The 18,859-nt window shown below is 37.3% G+C and overlaps 1 protein-coding gene across 1 annotated transcript; it reads right to left on the bottom strand.

Annotated features, from left to right (window-relative positions):
* Positions 1 to 2,962: 2,962 nt before the first annotated feature.
* Positions 2,963 to 9,954, bottom strand: LOC134141386 (collagenase 3-like). Its single transcript, XM_062577612.1, has 10 exons — positions 9,817 to 9,954; positions 9,476 to 9,717; positions 7,873 to 8,021; positions 7,657 to 7,782; positions 6,595 to 6,756; positions 5,867 to 5,984; positions 5,063 to 5,196; positions 4,546 to 4,705; positions 3,699 to 3,802; positions 2,963 to 3,063 (listed from the first exon to the last, which is right to left on the bottom strand). The coding sequence occupies exons 1-10, from the start codon at positions 9,937 to 9,939 to the stop codon at positions 2,963 to 2,965; spliced, it is 1,419 nt and encodes a 472-aa protein (XP_062433596.1). The 5' UTR covers positions 9,940 to 9,954.
* Between the last annotated feature and the right edge of the window lie 8,905 nt (positions 9,955 to 18,859).

Here is an 18,859-nt window from a genome sequence, read left to right as displayed (position 1 = left end):
CTCAGCTACTAGCACACCTGCGATAGTTCACATTACCTCTTACAATACTTGTTGTCTTTTCAACATATCATTGAATTAAGGGGACTGCTATCTAGTTCCTCTCGTTATTTAAATGAAAGTTTAAATGACGTTTGCTCATTTCTCTCTCTCTCCTTGAACATATATACGTGCCTTCTCAGTTCTATTTGGTCAGGCCTATTTGGTCATGTAAGAGGAATTTCTACACAGCACAGAAACTGCTCCTGAGGAAACACCTTACCAATCTTGTTTCTGTGTTATCCCCTCTGCCCCTGCCAAAAGAGCTTTCTTAGTAGAAATCAAAATAGATATAAAAGGCATATTAATTCTCAATACTTCATGTACTATTAGGTGGAGATCCACATAAAAATTGGCAGCCTTCAGGGAATCAATTATTTCTGCATGTATGGTATTGTGGGACACAGCTGTCTCACGGTTGCTTCCTGGCTTCACTTCAGCTTCACTTCAGCTCCTGTCTCAAGAAAGTCACTCAGTGACTCTCAGTACTTGATGGTCTTGGGTGAGACCTCATACGACCATGGGAGCTCATCTGTGAGCAATCACTGTTCTCATCACACACTTATGTAAAGTGATTCCCATGTGATGGTAGCAGCTCCCAATGCACCAAGCCCCACGGAGAGCTTTTCCTTCTATCTGCCTGGCTGGATGGCTCCAAGGTCCATCTGGCTCTGACCCCAGCCTTCCGCAGCACAAACATTTTTGTTTTCCATTTTTTGCTGAACAAAATTCCAGTAACGGACAACCTTGATACTTTTCTCAACCTATAACAGTGCTAACCGCAGAACAGTTTGTGTCTTTCGTTAGGGATACAGAGGCACAGGCTGGGGCCTTGTTTGCACTGGCGCCAAAGGCTGCTTCCAGTCAGCCAAGCAGCAAGCAGGAGTCTGGCCATTTGGGCTGGGGAGCAGCTGGCTACGATCACTCTGAAGCCTCTTGAAGATCCCCCTTCCTATATTGTACCTTTCTCCCCTGCCAAATGCTCAGTGTTAACAGAAATTCAGATAAATATGGAAGACGTTAATTAGTGCCTCCTTGCTAGCCTGCGTACCTTGGCAATCCCTGCCCCAGTTAGGCAAAGACCAGACCTTTGAAATTCAGAGCAGTCTGAATCAGCAGTCAGACTCTATTATTCCAACACAATTTTCTGCCAAGCTGCTATAATGAGAATAACGAGGACTAGGGCCATGTCCAGACCCTTATTTCACTGCAAAATAGTTAAACTAATCTTCAGCCCAATGTCAAGTGTTATTTTGTCAGGTATCATTCTTTCAGGAAATGCTTTTGATATATAAATGAACCATGTGCTGTTTATTGTGAGCATATAACTGTACAGACCTGCATTCTCCTTGCATTTCCTTTAAGCATTTTAAGGTCTAGTATTCATTAATTCATAGCTTTACAGTCAGTATAGGCCATTACTGCTCTGTTACCATATCTAACCATCTGTGTCATGTAAGATACAAAACTAAACTCACCTAGCACTAGCCTGGCAATTTTTGAGGGGAAAGAGGACAGGGTAGTTAGTTTCTGTTAATTTTTTAATGTTTACCATTAAAACTAAAGTTAAACTGAATTTCATAGAAATTCTTAATCATTTCTGATATAATCTATAATAATAAAGACTAATTCCAACTTTCCAAATTATTTCTTAGTTCTGCTTTCCTCTTTCCCATCTTTCCCTCCTTCCTGCCTTCCAAAAAAAAAAAAAAAAAAAGTCCAGAAGTAAAAATTTTAATGAGTAAAACACACAGGCTAGGGTTCCTGATTTCTTTTGTTCCATATCTCTGTCTTGCTTGCTTTTATGACATGTAGTGTAGAATATTGAATATTTTAATGAATAAATTTCATAATGTCATTTCATTTTTCCAGTTATTTAATACCATTTTAAACTAAGAAATAATCACAGTCTTGCATCATTTGCATTGATAGGAAAAAACAGCAACTTAACATGGTACAGAAACAACCAAAGTAGGTATCAAAAGGGTGACAAACATGAAAAAAGGTATTATTTCAATTATTTTGAATTGAATATTCAAGTTTTCTGCTATAACCTCCATAAATATCACCTAAGCTACTTCATTTTACACCAGCTTAACAGTTGGGCTGTGTTAATGGATTTAGATTCATACAAGGTTGTGTTCTGCTCGATCTTTCTGGTGCTGCTACTTCTTTTAGGTCTCCCAAATCATCCAGGTTGATGATTTCTGCAGAGCTGCAGATTTCGTTCCGCTTTCATTAAGATTTTCATGCACCTTTCCCCTGCTTTGATGTCTGCTTTGAGACACCTCAATGTTTCTATACCCTCAGCTTCTTTCAGAGATAACACAGGCATCAATTTCCAAGGGGACAGCTCCACTCTAATAAGAATACATTCAAATACCTTTGCATTCTCTAACTTCAGTGCAGTAGTCAGGTGTTACCCTGCTCAGGGTATCACCAGGCACTCCAGACTTATTTTTTACACATCTGAATCCCCAGTGCTTTAATGGAAATTTTACAAAGAATTTAAGGATTAGTTTAAAAAGATAAAATTTCTGGGCTTATGAGTGCTACTACTTGGGAGATGCTAAGAGATCTCTAAAAGATGTTAGAATACACAGATTACTGAGAATTAATAGTGCGTATGATTATGTAGGATGCATCCAGCATCTCACAGAGGAATCCAACTTTAATGCTAGATGAACTTTAAATGGTGTAATGCCCCTTGAAATGCTAATCATTTCTCTTTTCCTTTCTTATTAAGTTAATTCAGTTCCAGACTGACATACAGCTATATAGTTCCATATATACAGTATACATTTGGTGGTTGGTAGCTAGTACTTGTTCACAGAACCTTGTTTTCCTTTAATAAACCTCTATTTCTATAATATTATTTCCATGTACTACAAGCTGCTCCACAGCCTATAACATGCCCCTCAAGTAATTAGCACCAGAATATGGAATTAGTATGCAGGACACGGACAATTCTTTTGCTCCAGATGCTGTATTCAAACTGCAATGATCCATTGAAAAAGTAGAGATAACCTAGGGAAAAAGAAAATCAAAATGAGTTAACTCTGAGAAATCTGTGGCATTAAAATTATCTTTCAGATAAAATTTGTCCTGTTTTGATTTTTGAATGACTTTGTTAAATGCAATATTTAAGTTTTTAAAATGCTAAGCTAAATTTTCACAGGTCCTCATTCCATTTGACAAACCTGGATCAATGTTTTAAAACAACTAGTATTTTAATGCAGTGTCAACCTCTGCACTTTTATGTATCATTTGCTTAGGAAAATCTAGATTGTACCTGTTAATGTTTAATTCTCTGACTTGGAAATACTAGATAGGAAGAGTGGCGCTCCTTTAAAGAATTGGAAAGCAAGGGTCTGCATTTGAAGGAAAGGATTCATTATAATATTTCTGTATTAATTCTACTACTTAAAGGGCCTAAGCAAGGAAACAGGTCTCCTTTGGCTTCTCACATACATATATCTCCAGAGTTTATAGAGAAAGATTTTGCCAGAAGGCACTTTTGATCAGAAGCCTTGTTCAGTCAAGAGCATAAGTGTTGATGTCACACAAATCAAAATTAGAAATGACAGAATGTCCCACCAAACATTAATCTCAAGTTTCAGGCATAGCTAATGGTAATAAAGCATCATTATCAGACTATATACCATTTCTTTGATAGACTGCATCCACTCTGTCACCAATTCCTGGGAATTCTTCCTCTATCAGTCTGGGGTAGCCTGTTTCCATAACCTCTTTCTCTTCATCATAACTATATTAGACATAAAAAAGAAAATGTAAATTCAGAGGATTTAACAGCTTAGGAGTTTCAGTCTGTTCCCTTCGTATGCTTGAAGTTACTCATGTCAGGAGTAGGCAGCAGCCATTAGATATCTAGGGCAATAATGAATCTCAAGTCAATAAGTAGAGCACCCTTACACCAAAAATACAATCCCAGAAAACCCAATAAAAGTATGTTTTCAAAATTGAGCTATAAACTATGTCTTTTAAGGAGATGATTGTACCAGGACTTATTGGCACTACAAGCCTACGCTGAGGGTGTTTGGCACAGAGGTACTGGGAAGGGACGGTAGCATCTTTCTTAATGATTTATCACTAACCTCGATATAAGTCCTATTCACGACCAACAAAAACAGCCAACATAAGGTAGTATGAATGTTTTGTTCTCTCGGATCAACATTAAAAAACCATTTTGTGCCACACAACCAACTGAAGGACGCAAGGAGGGAACTCTGTCCATGTTATAAACTCTCCTGGAATGGAGCAATTTGTTCTCCTTTCCTTTCTGTCACATTTATGCTTTAAAAAAAGGCTTGCTAAACTTGCCTTTATAACATATTCTGCAGAACTGTAGCATTTATGATGGCCGCAGACTGGTAAAATGTGACCCACAACGAAGTGCCTAATCTGAAATAGCCTGCTGATCTTTTGGCACTTCTAGACAGATTATGACTACAAAAATTAAAAAGAAGCACCAGCTTGTCTCTATCTTACCTCCAGTACTTATTTCCAGTAAAAAAGAGAGTCTTGCCAGTGTCTTTAACGTGGACAGCTGCATCTATTCTTTTCATTTCTTTTGGGAATCCCATTTCATATATCTTTTTAGGAAAGCCTTCAATTATGTCATAACCATTCATAGCCCAGACTTTCTTTCCTGAAAATAAGAACAAAATATGCATTAATATTTTGTAAAAGCTCACCTTTGATGATAGGGTAAAATGAGGATGCCATAATCCTTATTTTCATATCACTAACAGATTCTTAGGCTGTCTTCTCATCTGCATTGTATTAAACAATTTATGCTAACTGTGATCCTAGACATCTGAGCTTAATTGTATACCTCCTAATCCACTCAAAATTTTGTAGTTTTGCATGGGCTGAAATCAAAACAAGTTGGTTTTTGAGCAGGAAAGGAAGGATTTTACATTCTTCTGTTGAATGCTTTTCCATTGCTAATTGAGCTTGATTGAAAATCTGATTTTTTCTGCCAACAACAAAATAAAAGGCTTACCCTTAAACATGAACACAAGATCTTTGATGGGGTTTTCATAAGCTGCATCGATTTTATTTGGAAGCTCTGGCCAAAATGATTTAAGTAACACCAGTTCTGCATCAACCATCTGAGGGTGCAGTCGCCAGAAAAACCTAGTTTAGAAGAAGAAAATACATTGTATATTCCTTATCATGCTACAGAATGACAATATCTTTGATGTTATATTAACAATTAGTTAATGGTGAATGACCACTTTTTTCATAACAGACAACATTATCAGTACCTAGGGCCACTAATAGGCTTGTCCTTTCCTTCTACTCACTGAGCTGCAGACCATTTCTGTCACTTACATTGTGATCATCTTAAAACAAAAGTTTGAATCTTTTGTTCATTAGGCTAAGAAGAGAAACACTGCTGCCTTTTGTAAGCTTCTGAATGAAGTACAACTTCATTTAAAGAAATGTTAGTAGAGTTCTGCGTATTGAAGAAAGCCCTGTGAAATGAAGAAGGTGTAGCAATAGGGTCAGCATATTCAGCCACATCAGCTTCACTTCATATTACATGACGTCAAGTCTGCAATTGCATTATAAATCCTGCCTAAAAAGATATACTGTGTAGAATCTTAAAGCAGCTGTATTGATTTGTGATCTGTTTTATTTATATCTGTTAAAACTGAGTAAAAAAAGTGAAATGATGTTTTTTCTTGCTTAAATTTTACGCAGTATTTTCTAGACAGGTACTTCTTTCATTTATCTGGTCATGTACTGTACACATCCAGCATATTCCATATACACAATAGCCATAATCTGTCAGTCTCTTTACCTGTCTTTGAAGATAAGCATTTCTCCACGAAGTTCTGTTATTGCATCAAGAGACAATTCTGCATCACATTTCTCCGGCGTTTTTGGATGTTTGGGGTTTGGATCTCTGTCTCCAGCACCTGCAACCATATACTATGATTTAGATTTAATATCTTTAATTGCCTTTCTGTGGATCATAATATTGAATAGGACATGGAAGAGTTTCCAAACACCAAGCATAATAAGCAAATCATTTGTACTGGAGAAAGTCTGTTCTCCCTTCCTACCTTTCCTTTAGCCCAGATACGTTACTGGATTTACAGTTCAGCTGTCCTGCAAAGATGTTAAATGGACTTGCTTTCTGGACCCTAAGTTTTGAAGATCCCCAAAATTTTCTTCTTTGCAGGGTGAAACATTGAAACTTAAACATTTCTGTTTCCCCTGTTAGATTCTGTTTTACCTTCTCTTTCGAAACACCTTGAAAAGCATCAGACCTCTTCCCAACCCCTCCTGAAGGAGAAAGCATAACTATCAACTATGCTCTGCAATGCTGTTTCCTGTTTTTTCTCTCTGAACTATAAAATCTAAGCATCTTCTGTTCCTAAAATCTGGTTGCCAAGAATCCAGTGACTTGGTCTTAATCAGTTGTGATTGTGGCTATTGGACATCTACAGTTCTTTGACTGTGTGGTGTATCTGCAGCAGGTTATAATGACACAGGAAGTATATATATTTTATTATACAGACTTACCATAGAGTTCTTGGATCCCTTGAACATCATCATCAGGAAGCACAAAACCATTTTTTCCAGTATATGTGTAAATAGGAAACATCAGAGCTCCAGGGTCTCTGGAGTGTTCAAGCCCGAGCGAATGACCAAATTCATGGGCAGCAACAAGAAACAAGTTATACCCTACAAGAGATCACAGTAGAAGTGAATGTATACCTCCCTGTATCAATGGAGTGGACTTGGACTAATCAATCAGTCCTAACACTGTGCCTTAACACATGGGAAAATAAAAGAGAGAAATGAAGAAACAGAAAAATAATGTGTGATTGCTTGTTTTATTTCAAGCTACTGTTAGTTTTGCTTCAATAAGGGCCTAACCAATTCAGTATCTCATAAAAGGTATTCAAAATAGGTCTTACTTGACAATGTCCTTCTGTAGCCAGCTGTAGATTCCCTTAAATTTCTTAACACTGGAAAGCTCTAGAGTGAAGCCTTAGTCTCACCCAAATCAAGAGAAGTTTTGTTGGGAATGTACCTTCAGTGGACAGCCCATATTGGTTTCAGCATTTGCACCAGTCAGATGTAGTGCTTGGAGGATGAAATACCACAGTACTGAAAATGTAGTGTTTTGTTCTATTAAAACTTTTTTTTTGTATAAGTAAAGTGAAGAATTTTCGTATTAGATACAAGAAGCTGATTTGCAGGTGAGATAAATATATGCATATACACACACACACACACACATATGTGTATATATGTGTATATATATGTGTGTGTGTGTGTGTGTGTGTGTATGCTGCCCTTGAGCTCAGTGAAATGACAAGCTGACAGAACTTGACAGAACTCCGAGTTCCCAAATTGCCTTGTTTGCCAAGCTTTTTAATCACCTCTACATAGGAAGTGATGCTAGTAGGTGTTACACTCCTATTTATGACTGGAGATTAAAAGTAACCTCCTGAAAATAGACAGTGAACATAATGATTTATGAACAGTAAACAGACAAAACAACCTGCTCATAAACATCAAAGAGGTGGAAATTGCCCCTTTAAAACCATTTCAAACAACCTCTGGAACTTATGTTACCTCTGGAATCATCTGACCAAGTTTCATCATCATCAAAATGGGCATCTCCTCCATAGTCTGGACCAGGAGGGAAAGCATGAGCCAGCAAGCCAGAAGGGCCATCAAAGGGGTAAAAGTCACCATGTTCTATAAAACAGCAATCAAAAGAATGAAATCAATTATATGTCATTTTATTAAAATAATAATGATATAACAAAAATATGAAAAGTTTGTTACCTTTAGTCCCAAAGGAGATCATGATATCAGCTGTTCCACTCCGTATTCTAGTAAAGTTAAGTGGTGTCACATCAGACCAAACTTTGAATGCTTTTTTGAAAGCTCTGTCTACTTCAGCACGGCTCAGATCTGGAGTGTAATTCATAATTCTATCAAACAGATTAATATCTCCAGTTAAATGGTGTAGATTGAAGCAACTTTGTAATACACTTTTATGAGACTGTACACCTAATTAACAAGGTGTTGCTTGTTTCCTCCTTATAGTCTTATCTGAAAACAAAGAGCTGGGCAGCTGCCTATAACATTCCAAATGATAAAATGACCATTTCCATTTCCATCAGAATCACTCAGAGACTTCTGAAATGAACCAACAGCTTTTTGTAGTTGCTTTTATATGCACCAGAGGATACAGAAAATGACAGATGTACTCTGTATTAAGTCAAACTATATCAGTAACTTAAAAGTTTTTTTATGCCATATAAAATATCTCATGACCTTGACTTCCTGGAGAGGCAAAACATGATCTAAAGTGCTTTTTGTGGACATGGAATCATCAGTATAAAAACAATATTTATTACCAGCTACTGGACTGATATCTCAGACAGAGATTTGTGTGCTCATGTTTGCAATTTGCTAAAGAAATTCAGACAGGAAATGGTCAAATTCTCTATCAATAATCACAGATATTTAGAGAGAAGGAGCTAGCATATGATTTTGCAGCATCATAGCTTCCTAGTGCTAACCACCTGAGGACATGGTATGGGGATTTGTGTGACCTGCACAGATCAGACCTGCATGGAAAGTAGTCACCCAAACCCCTTTTAGTCAATAGAGAGAAATAGGTACATTCAGGACATGTTCATCCTAAAGAAATGTCTAGAATATCGGTCCATTTTCTCCCTAGAAAAGCTTGTATCTTTTCACTATCTGTCAAGGAAGTTAGGGTGACCAAGGTTTGATTTTAGGCGAGATAATTGCCATCCTCTTAGTGAGTACTGCGAGGGCCAGGGTGGGCTGGAGCTCAGTGTTGGGTGCCCTGAGGGCACTCTACAGCAGTGGCACTCCCACTGCAGCTGAAGAGCCCAGGTCTGTACTGTGAAACGAAAGATGGACAAGGGTCAGTCCTTGACTTCACAGTCATGTTGCAGACTGGTTTGCGTCTTCACTGCTTTGGGATAACTCCCTCTATAACGGATTTGTTGTGAACAGACCTCACCAAAGCACTTCCAACACAAAACCATAACCCATCCAAGATTAAGTGGTTTGAGGATCAGTGGTGAAGTGCACGTGCTCCATCCCCACCCTTCTTTCATTTAGCACCGTAGATGTACCTAGAGTATGCACAGGTGGGCCAAACTAGGAGTAAGCAGCATGCTATGCATCTATCTATACCAGGTTTCCCACAAAAACAAATTACAATGGAAAAATATGTATTTATTTCCTTGAGCTTTGGCTTAGGACCATAAAGATTTTAAACTCCCATATGAATCTTGTCAAACTTCAATGTACCCTTCTCCCATAAACTTCATGTACTGAGCTATCCACTGAACAAGGTAACTGGATAGAAGGCACAATAATAATACTCAAAATTCCATGCTTTTACCTGTATGTCAAGTTAGTTTTTGACCATTTGAGTTTTCTAGGGAAAAAGTTATATTCCCCCACATCTGGGACACCACATCTTGGTTGCTGCATCAGCTCATATGTTTCTTCATCTAATTTTCCAGTCACCTCAAGGCCAAAAAAAGCTTGCATTTCTCGAAGTTTAGATGCCACTGTGTTGGCACTCTTTCTCATTACGCCAGCAGGGTTTGGACGGAGATCATAGTGAGTCCTGAGATAGTGCTAAGAAGGGAAAAAGAAGCAATAACCCTAGTTTCCAAAGAACAATTGTAACTATACAACTTACTATAAAACATGCAAATTAGTTATTATGTACAGTACCTCTGCAAACTGAAGATCTTTCTCTGTGAATTCATGGCTATCTTCAACAGGAATAGGGATTGTCAGGCAAAATGACAAACCCAACAAGAAAAAGAAAACAGCTGAGAGTCTTGATTGCATCATGATGGATTTCTGAAGTTCTGATGTTTTAGAGAGTAGTTACCTTTACTTTTATAGTCCCAAGTCAGTGAGTCATCACTTAGGGACAAGCTAGAACTTCCTTGTCACTGAAAGTAAACATGCTTAGACAGCTACTTTTTATTTCCCTCCACAATGTGGTTTAGGCATCTGTTGTCCCACTGAGGGCTCTGAAACTATATCTTCATATAAACATGGTCTTGGAATATTTATGTAGGTTGTGGGAAGAAATGGATAGAAACAAAGTGCTATTTTGATTATTTTGCAATAACTTACACTGGCTTATTTCTTTTCTCCTCTGTTAGAATAATTGTTTTTCTATTATTTGACAGGTGAAAAAATATTTAACAAGATTTATGATTTTTTGGGGTAAAATAATGCAACTTTTCAATAGTTACACTAGTTCAACTGCAATCTTTACCAGCAATAATAGTTCAAAAATACTTCAGTCATTAATAAATATTGCTTGGCTAGTAAGAAATAACATTATGGAGTATATAATAGGATACTACATTTCCTTGTTTCTGTAAAAAAATATAACTCTAAAGCTTTAATACAAATTTTACTTCAGTGATCCTTAAAGAGACGTCCTACCTACTGCTCAGAATGGATTACAACTTCAGATGTACCAGAAACATTAAAAATGGGGAAATAGTTTTGAATATCATCCACTTAGAAATATCTTTGATTATTTGTAAACCAGGTCATATAAAGTGACCAGTTGATAGACCTTGTCTTCCTTTAAAAATGTGAATTTAAGTTACTTTACAGTGGGAGCACAGCCACAGATTGATGAGAAAGCTACTAGTGTGAGAGGGGCACTCTAATAGCTATAGCTAGACAATGAATCTGTGTGTTACTGAATGGCAAAAATATGTGATTTTCATTTACAAGGTGGAAAATAAATGCCATAAATTCAGTATTATGACAGGCATAGATGTTATTATACATACATGTATATTAAAGCTCAAAGTTGATTTCTTTCTCCCCAAGGTTACTCCAGTCTCACCTGCTGCTAAGTTTTGTATCATATCACATACCTACAGGTGTGGAGGCCAAGGGGAGGTGCTATTTCAGCTGAATCACTGAATCAACCTTTCCCTTATGTGGAGACTGTTCCTGATGGAAAAACCTCACCTGGCTTTCTGATACACACCATGCTACAGTGAACGTCGCCTTGTTGACACAACAGGAAGCAGACAAGAATCAGTGAAGCTGAATGAGTAAAAGCTCAATTTGTTACTTGAACAATATTAGCCTTTATCTTATCATGACAAATAGCAAAAGCAAACAAAGCTGGAGGAATTTGGCAGTTAGGCTATTTCTACCTCACTGCCCATCTCAGGCGGTGCTAACTACGGTTATACCAATGAGGGGTAGATAACATCTGTTAAGACATCTGGAAATTCTCCTCTACATTGCCAGCTCTGGTATTTTCTATATTCATTCAGCAATGGTGTTGTAAAGACATTAATTATCTTTCTTCTTAAAAAGCACTGTGCGCTGAAGTGTGTGGGAAGAACACTGCATCCATATTGTTGATATTTCTGCCATACTGCACTACCTGCAAATGCAGACACAGCCATTCTCACCAGTGCAAGGCCAATAATTATGCATACATCTTATTTCTTTCCTTCCAACATCTCTCTATTGATATTTGTAGCATCATTCTCATTAGTGTTAAGAGGGCATGCAGCAAGGAGAGATTACGGTGAATTTTGCTTGCTTTGTGTGGGGCTAAGAACCAATGGCTCTGCCTCGTCGTGGTTTCAGTGGTTGTAAGAAACACTTTCCTGAGACCTTGCATCCTCCATAACTGTGAAGCTATGAGTTTCACTGCTCTGCAGAGCAGCAGCAAATGTGTCTCAGAAATCTGTAACAATAAATAGTTTAAAGCTCTACAACAAAAATTCCTGTGAATTCCAAATTCTCTGAAATTAGCTTTCTTGTGCCCAAAGGAAAATAATTGTATATCACCATTTGTATATCACTGCAATCTTCCAGGTTTAAATAGAAGCATTTCTTTCTGTCAAGCCTTTACACCATTACTCTTTTGCAGCTGTGATGCTGGTGTCTTTGCTTTTGCAATAAAAGAATTAATTTTCTAACCAATTGTTCCTGTAAAAACGTGATCAGTTCATCAATGTTTACAACAGAATTATACCAAATTATTCCTAAATGGTTGCAGGCAGAGATATAGTTTAGCTACCTTGTAATTAAAGGTTAAGTCAAATAATCAGACACAACATTTGAATGATAAAAGTGTAGAGCAGAAAGAATTTATTTAGCTAGGTACAAGAGTGACATTATAGACTGTAGAATAGTGCCCCAAGAGAAATTTGTATGCAAATTCTTTTGAAAACTTTGCCCTTTACAGAATTGTTTTAAGATATTTCCAAGGAATATTTGAATAATTGGACAATGTAATTATAAGGGAAAAATTACAAAGGGAACAGCTTTTCTCCAAACATCTTATTAGATTTGTGTAGGAAGAAATGTGTGCAAAGATAGGTCTTTTTCTATTATAAGACAGCAAAACAAATAAGTGAAAAGACAGCTTAGTGTTTTGAATAGATTATTTATGTGAGTAGAAAAACGTAGAAAAAGAAAGGAAAAGGGTCTGTAATTATCCTGTCACAGGTATTAAATAAAAATACTAAAATAGAATTGATTTCTGAAAGACTGTGTGTAATGACCCATCCACGAGTAGACTATGGTTGAATCTTGTGTTCTCTGTACATTTAGTTTATTCCTTTGGGAGCCTTGGCCGTGCAAATATACATGATCCAATATGTTTGCTTACTCATTTTATTATTATTTCTATTTATATTACACATAGCTAGAAAGTCGTATTGAGGCACAGACTTTTTTATGCTAAACACAAATTGAAGAGACACTAGTGAAGCACTGTGTAAACAAGCAAGCGCATAAAAAGGAAGGTGAAAATCAGCAGTATCCCCCCCTTTTCAGAAGAAACAATATCACAGTAGTAGTACATGAATTTTGACATGAAAAGCTTTTGACAGATCTAGGAACTAAGTACAGACCTCTGAAGTTGCTCTCTCTTGCCTAAATACTCTGAATCTTTAAAGTCTTTTCTAAAAAGTGAAGTTTTAAGTTGGGAATGACATGGGATAATTTCAAAGCCGGCCAGTGTTGGGCAATGTAAGATATGATATCTATTATACAAGCTCACGTGATCCAACTATATCAGTTTTAGCCAGGGATTAAAAGTTGTGAAGTCAGATGTAAAGATGCTAAAAGCAGTCAGCAGTGGTTCATAGACCTTATGCTGACCCCACTGCAAACAAGCAAGCATGAAATGTTATATTTCATAAGCACACAAACCCACCAAACTGCTGAATAGTAGAATTTCAACAAGCACTGCAAAATTTCCGCAATTCTGCATATTGTGGTGTGGGTAAATTTAGTTGGATTGATGGTAATTTTCACAGGCACATCAGAGGCTGCCTGTGATCATGCCCTTTTTTCCCCGAAGGAGAAACCGATGAAGAAAGATGGAGAAGTGGTGGGAAGAAATGAAGTGTCCCAAACCAGCATTTAACTGCTAATTATTTGAAAACAAGAATCATGCCAACCATATGGTTTCAATATACATTTCACTACCGCAAATAATTGAAAGGTGTCATGTTTTGATTTACACTCTGTGTTTGGTGCTCAAAATAGCACTGTATAGTGAATGTTTTAAATGCTCTGTGACACGGAGACAGCAGACACTTCACTTAAAAAAATAAACAAAAGTCAATAGGTTAATTTGTTAATTATTTTTACAGCAAGTTATATTTCAAACTGGAGCCTGTCTGCTGCCTAGGGCTGTGCAATCACATTCAGCCAGCTTCCTCTGGGAAAGGAAATTGTGTAGCTGGGTAAATGGAGTCCCAGAGTGGTTAAAAACACACTCTATGGCACTGTATTGAGCCCCTTGCAGCTGGGCTCCGTTGACTGCCATGACTAGCTGTGATGGGTGTTTGGCCAGCGAGTGCATATGTAGGAACATCAATTTACATGACTACTTCTAGAGCTAAGGCCCAAACAAAGCAGGAGCCACCACACTGCCGAGAGGTAGCACACTTCTGTGCAAGGTGGCAGCTCTACAGTATGAAGGCAGTGGGGAACTATTCACCCCCCAGCAGCACGCCGGCAGCATCTGGCCTTGTAGGTAGAATGGCTCCCAACTAATGTGGACAGTAAAACTCTGAGAGAGAAGTTGCTTCAAAGAGATGCAGCAATCCAAGTTTGCTCTGTCCAAACAGCTCCTACCCAGGCAAAACTCAGGGGATAAGGGAAACCTGCCCCAGAGATGTGGGGTATCCCCAGTCTGATGCTCCATGCAAGGCAGTGGCTACTAACTCTCACAGGGTTCAAACCACCTCGAATGCCCCCCAGAAGTCCTAGGTTCCAGCTTTGGCTTAACTGTAGTATGAGAGCTACCAACAACTTTTTCTGCTTCAGGATAAATGCGGGACGCTGAACCATCAGCTATTAATTGGCAGTTGTTTCCTTTTTAATGGTAGTTTTTGCACATATGTGGTGGTATATCACTAAACATTAACCTTCTCAAGACCTGGCTATTTTGTTATGCTCCTGACTATAATCAGGATAGTGCTACTGTATACAGACTGCACTAACAGTTTGAGGAAGATATCTATAGCATTTGCAGTCATTGAGTTTTATTGGTTCATGAAATAAATAATGAAACCTGTAAAAAGGATAATTATTTGGAAGAATGACTATAGGCATTATGTTTTGAGATTGTAGAAGTATTTTATTTATTAATTCTGATTACTTTAGTACTTTGCAAGATGTGGTAACCAACTGCCAGTCCAATACTCTCTGACCAGGTTCTTTTAGATATGCCACATACAGAGGGTCTAATGTTTAATATAAAGTTTACTTATTTTAAGTTAGTTGAAGTTACACAGGATTTTGGCTTAGCAGTAGTGATGCAGTAGTGCACTTAAATTACAAATTACATTTAACAGAGTATAGCAATTACAACATGCATTTCTGTTGCTAGCTAGGAAATCAATCAGTCAATCTAATTTTGCTCCTAAATGGGAAGAAGCTGGTTAACAATACAAAAAAATAGAAAACGAAAATGAGGAATCCAGGCCAAAGCTAAAAAGTCATTTTTTTATATTTGCTTTTGAGATATCCAATCCAACACCTTACATTTCTATTTTTAAAAACCTAATATTTACATTTACACTCACAGAAATCTATTTAAAGACTACCTCAGTACCTCAGTGTGGCTCTCTAACATTCATAATTAGATCCTGGTATGTTTTGACGCATTTTATTTCTCATGTTAACCCAGAAACACATATAATATGTCTTTAAAATGTTTAATTTTAGTTATTCCATCATGGCAAAATATTTTCCCTATCTGTAAATTTGCCATTTAAGTAATAGGCTATACCAATTTTATTAAGAAAACCTCTGCTATGAATGGAGAGCCACTGTTCATAGAAAGACATAATTCAGTGTAGGTGTAACAAAAATCATCATTAGGAAAAAGCAAATATTACTGGATGATTTATTTATACAGCAATTCAACATTTAAATCCAAAAATTTGGACGGTTTGGGGGTTTAAATAAATTGTCTGGACAAAATAGAAATTTTGCATGTTAAATGCCTAGTTGGATTTCAAATTCCAAGTTCCCTCTGAAACTTTCTGGTTCAGAGTATCTTTTGTTTGTGAAAATTAGAGCTAGCAGCCTGGCAGAAACACATAGATCCTTCTCCTTCATCCACAAGCCCTTTTCTCTGATACATGTTATCACCTTTATTAGTAATTAGAATTCATCATAATTCTGAGTCAGGCTTCTCACTGATCACCATTTAAGAATATTATGCCTTCCATAGCTCTTAAATAATAAGAAATTAGAAAGACTACTAGCATGCTGAATCCAAATATTTCAAATTAGTACTGCCTCTAGTATTTAACCCCACAAAAACTTTTCTCATCCTACATTCTATAAGAACAACTGCAGCACAAGAAAAGGACATATTATGTGGATTTTGAGTAGATGAGAGCAAATCCTCTCTGAAGTGTCATTAAGAACGTGAGAGTTGTGACAGCTGCTCACAAAACAATGACTTACATCAGATGAGATATTACCAGATACGCTTCAGGTGTGAATGATTACAAGTACAGCCTAATTAAGCCATATTCCTGATGCCTTTTCTTCTTCTAAGTCAACATCCACTGGGATTTGCACCCGCATGTTCACTCCAGATTTATTTACCAATTCAAAGCCTCCACAAGTAATTCTGGATGCTGTCAAATGAATCAAAAAACTGCATTAAAACTACCCCAAACAGATGGCATCTCAAAGCCTAAGGGCAAGTGCTTGTCCTTTACAGAAATGCTTGAAGCAAAGACTCTCCTGAAGTGAAACTTACTGTAATTTTTTGATTTGTAAGCAATTTAAGGGATAAAACCACACATTTTTATAACACTTAGGAAATGAAGTATGGTTTTTAGCGCCCTGGCTTTCGCTTGCAAACCACATTCATGTTGTTTGTACAGCTGGGCTTTCTTTTTTCTTTCTTTTTTTTTTTTTTTTTTTTTTTTTTTTAAAAAAAACAGTTTCTCAACTCTATTGCAAAAGCTCTTGAAAAGAAGGGGGGAAACTAAAAGTCTGATGCATACAGTTTTATAGGAAGTACTACAAGCAAGTGGTAAACTTAAATTTAAGGTTTGAGTTATGGGTAAGAGATTACTAAAAGTGAATTTAAAAATTTCCTACTGCTACCTAGCAGAGTGCATGTTTTCAACTATAAAGGTGGAAAATTAGTAGAAATTAGTATTTCATCTTTTTCTATTACAAAGAAATACAGTATAAAAGCTTCTGTGCTTTTAATTCAAAAACTCGTCCCTCACATGAAGCAAGTTTAGCAGAAGATCACTGAGATAGTCAGGGCTGGAACACTTGCCCTGTGCGGAGAGGCTGGGGGAGCTGGGCTTATCAAACCTGGAGCAGAGGCAGCTTCAGGGGCACCTGACAGCAGCCGCCAGAGCCCAGGGGGAGATGGTCAAGGAGATGGAGCCAGGTTCTTCATGGTAATGTATGGTGGGAGGATGAGAGACAACAGGCATAAATTGAAACAAGAGAGGTTCAGATTGGATATAAGAAAAACTTCTTCCCTATGAGGACAGTCAGGCAGTGGCACAGGTTATGCAGACTCTGTCCCTGAAATCTTTCAGGACCTGAATGAACATGGCCCTAAGCAACCTGATCTGATCTCACAGCTGACTCAGCTTCGAGCAGGAGGTTTAGGGGACAAGAGACCTCCCGAGGTTCCTTTCAACCTGAATTATTCTGTGATTCTATGAGTCTATGCCTTAATATCAATAATCAAGTAAAAAAAATTCAAGTATTTTGAAAACAGTTTGATGAGAATGTTTATGTGTGACACTGAAAAAATATTCAAGTTCCACAGATTGTAGATTTTGTATATGAATGATGGTTTGCTCCATCTGAAGTGTAGAAAGACTAGATTTGAACAAAATTAAGTTTTCAAAATGTTAGCTGTCACTTGGCATCTATCTTTAGTGGATTCTCATGTGTTTACCTTGGGCTTTCTGGCTCATGTCCAAATTTATTGACAAATATCCTCATATTATTAGCAGATCTTCATTTACTGTGAAATACTGATCAGAAGATGAAACAAAAATTTAATTAGCAAAAAATTACGGTTTGCAAATGCAAATGAAATTTTATGTGATTCAGACTTATTTTCTAAATAGATACTTTCAATGTTTTGACATACTCTTCTTATTAGTTGACCTAATGCCAAAACATATCATGCACACTAGCAGAACCATACTCTATACAAATAATGTTAACAGAGAATTTTCAGTAATACCTGTAGATTTACTTACTGCTTCTGCTATCCTTTGTCATTCTGGCCCTTTACAATCAACCCAACCTCTTCCCCATATACCCTTTTGTATTTCCATCCTCTTTTTCACAAGACTTACAGATGCAGTAGTACAAGCATATGGTGTCCAGCATGCAATTGAAACAAAGGGGATGGGGAAAAGATGAGGAAATTTTCTCCCACAGAGCCCCCTGTAAAGTATACTCAGTCTTTCTTGCCATGTAGCTTTAAACACTGATGAATACAATAGTTATGGGATAAAGTGAAAATGAAAGGGAAGAATTTCTGCAACTTTTTTTACAAGTCATTAAAAATTAATTTCTCATCATGTGTCTCTGTTATGACATCTGATGAAAAGCTTGGATCATGTTTTTCCTGGCCTTGACATTCACAATTTACTTTTCTGGACCAGCAACTGCCACTCCTTGGTATTTACTTACTTATTCCTCTTTCCTCAGCAGGGAGTGTGCTCTGATTCATTGCAGTGATAAAGACCATCTGCTAGTAATTCCAGTTGGTTAGTGGGATAAAAGTATTACAGAAATTTAGAAATAATAAGTTTAGAAATACTATTGGTTAACAGGAGAAGAGTAGCCAAGCTGGTGACCGCTGTCAGATATGCTGGTTCATCTTCATGCTGAAATACTGAGCTTCAATATCATCTTTAGAGAGATTAGTCATGTCAATATTACACTATATCTGGGATCCACACAGCCATATTCATAAAAGCAATGAAATAGGAGCTGCAAAACAGTAAAGGCTATTGAATTAAGAAAAGTAGCTCAGCTTATGTTTATCACTGGGCAAAGATGCAGCTTTTAGCATCCTAACCTGGTACTTTCCTCTTCTAACACTCCCACTTCCCCTTCCTTAAGAGCCCTCTTGTTTCACTACACTACTGATACAGGTTTATGGTCCTTTTTTATGGCCAGCAGCAGCAGCAGCAACAGTAGTCACTGAAATGCTTGGGGTGGGTGTTTTCTCAGCCTTCCTATG

The sequence above is a fragment of the Rhea pennata genome, chromosome 1 (assembly GCF_028389875.1).
Source record: "Rhea pennata isolate bPtePen1 chromosome 1, bPtePen1.pri, whole genome shotgun sequence".
In the NCBI taxonomy this organism is placed as follows: domain Eukaryota; kingdom Metazoa; phylum Chordata; class Aves; order Rheiformes; family Rheidae; genus Rhea; species Rhea pennata.
This window is presented reverse-complemented; position numbering and strand designations above follow the sequence as displayed.

Bases quoted from the DNA above. Each gene is read 5' to 3' on its own strand.
- LOC134141386 (XM_062577612.1), bottom strand. From the start codon at position 9,939: ATGATGCAATCAAGACTCTCAGCTGTTTTCTTTTTCTTGTTGGGTTTG. The intron at 7,783-7,872 runs GTAACAAACTTT...GCTGTTTTATAG, and splicing joins GATCTCCTTTGGGACTAAAG to AACATGGTGACTTTTACCCC. The intron at 6,757-7,656 runs GTAACATAAGTT...GATCTCTTGTAG, and splicing joins TTGGTCAGATGATTCCAGAG to GGTATAACTTGTTTCTTGTT.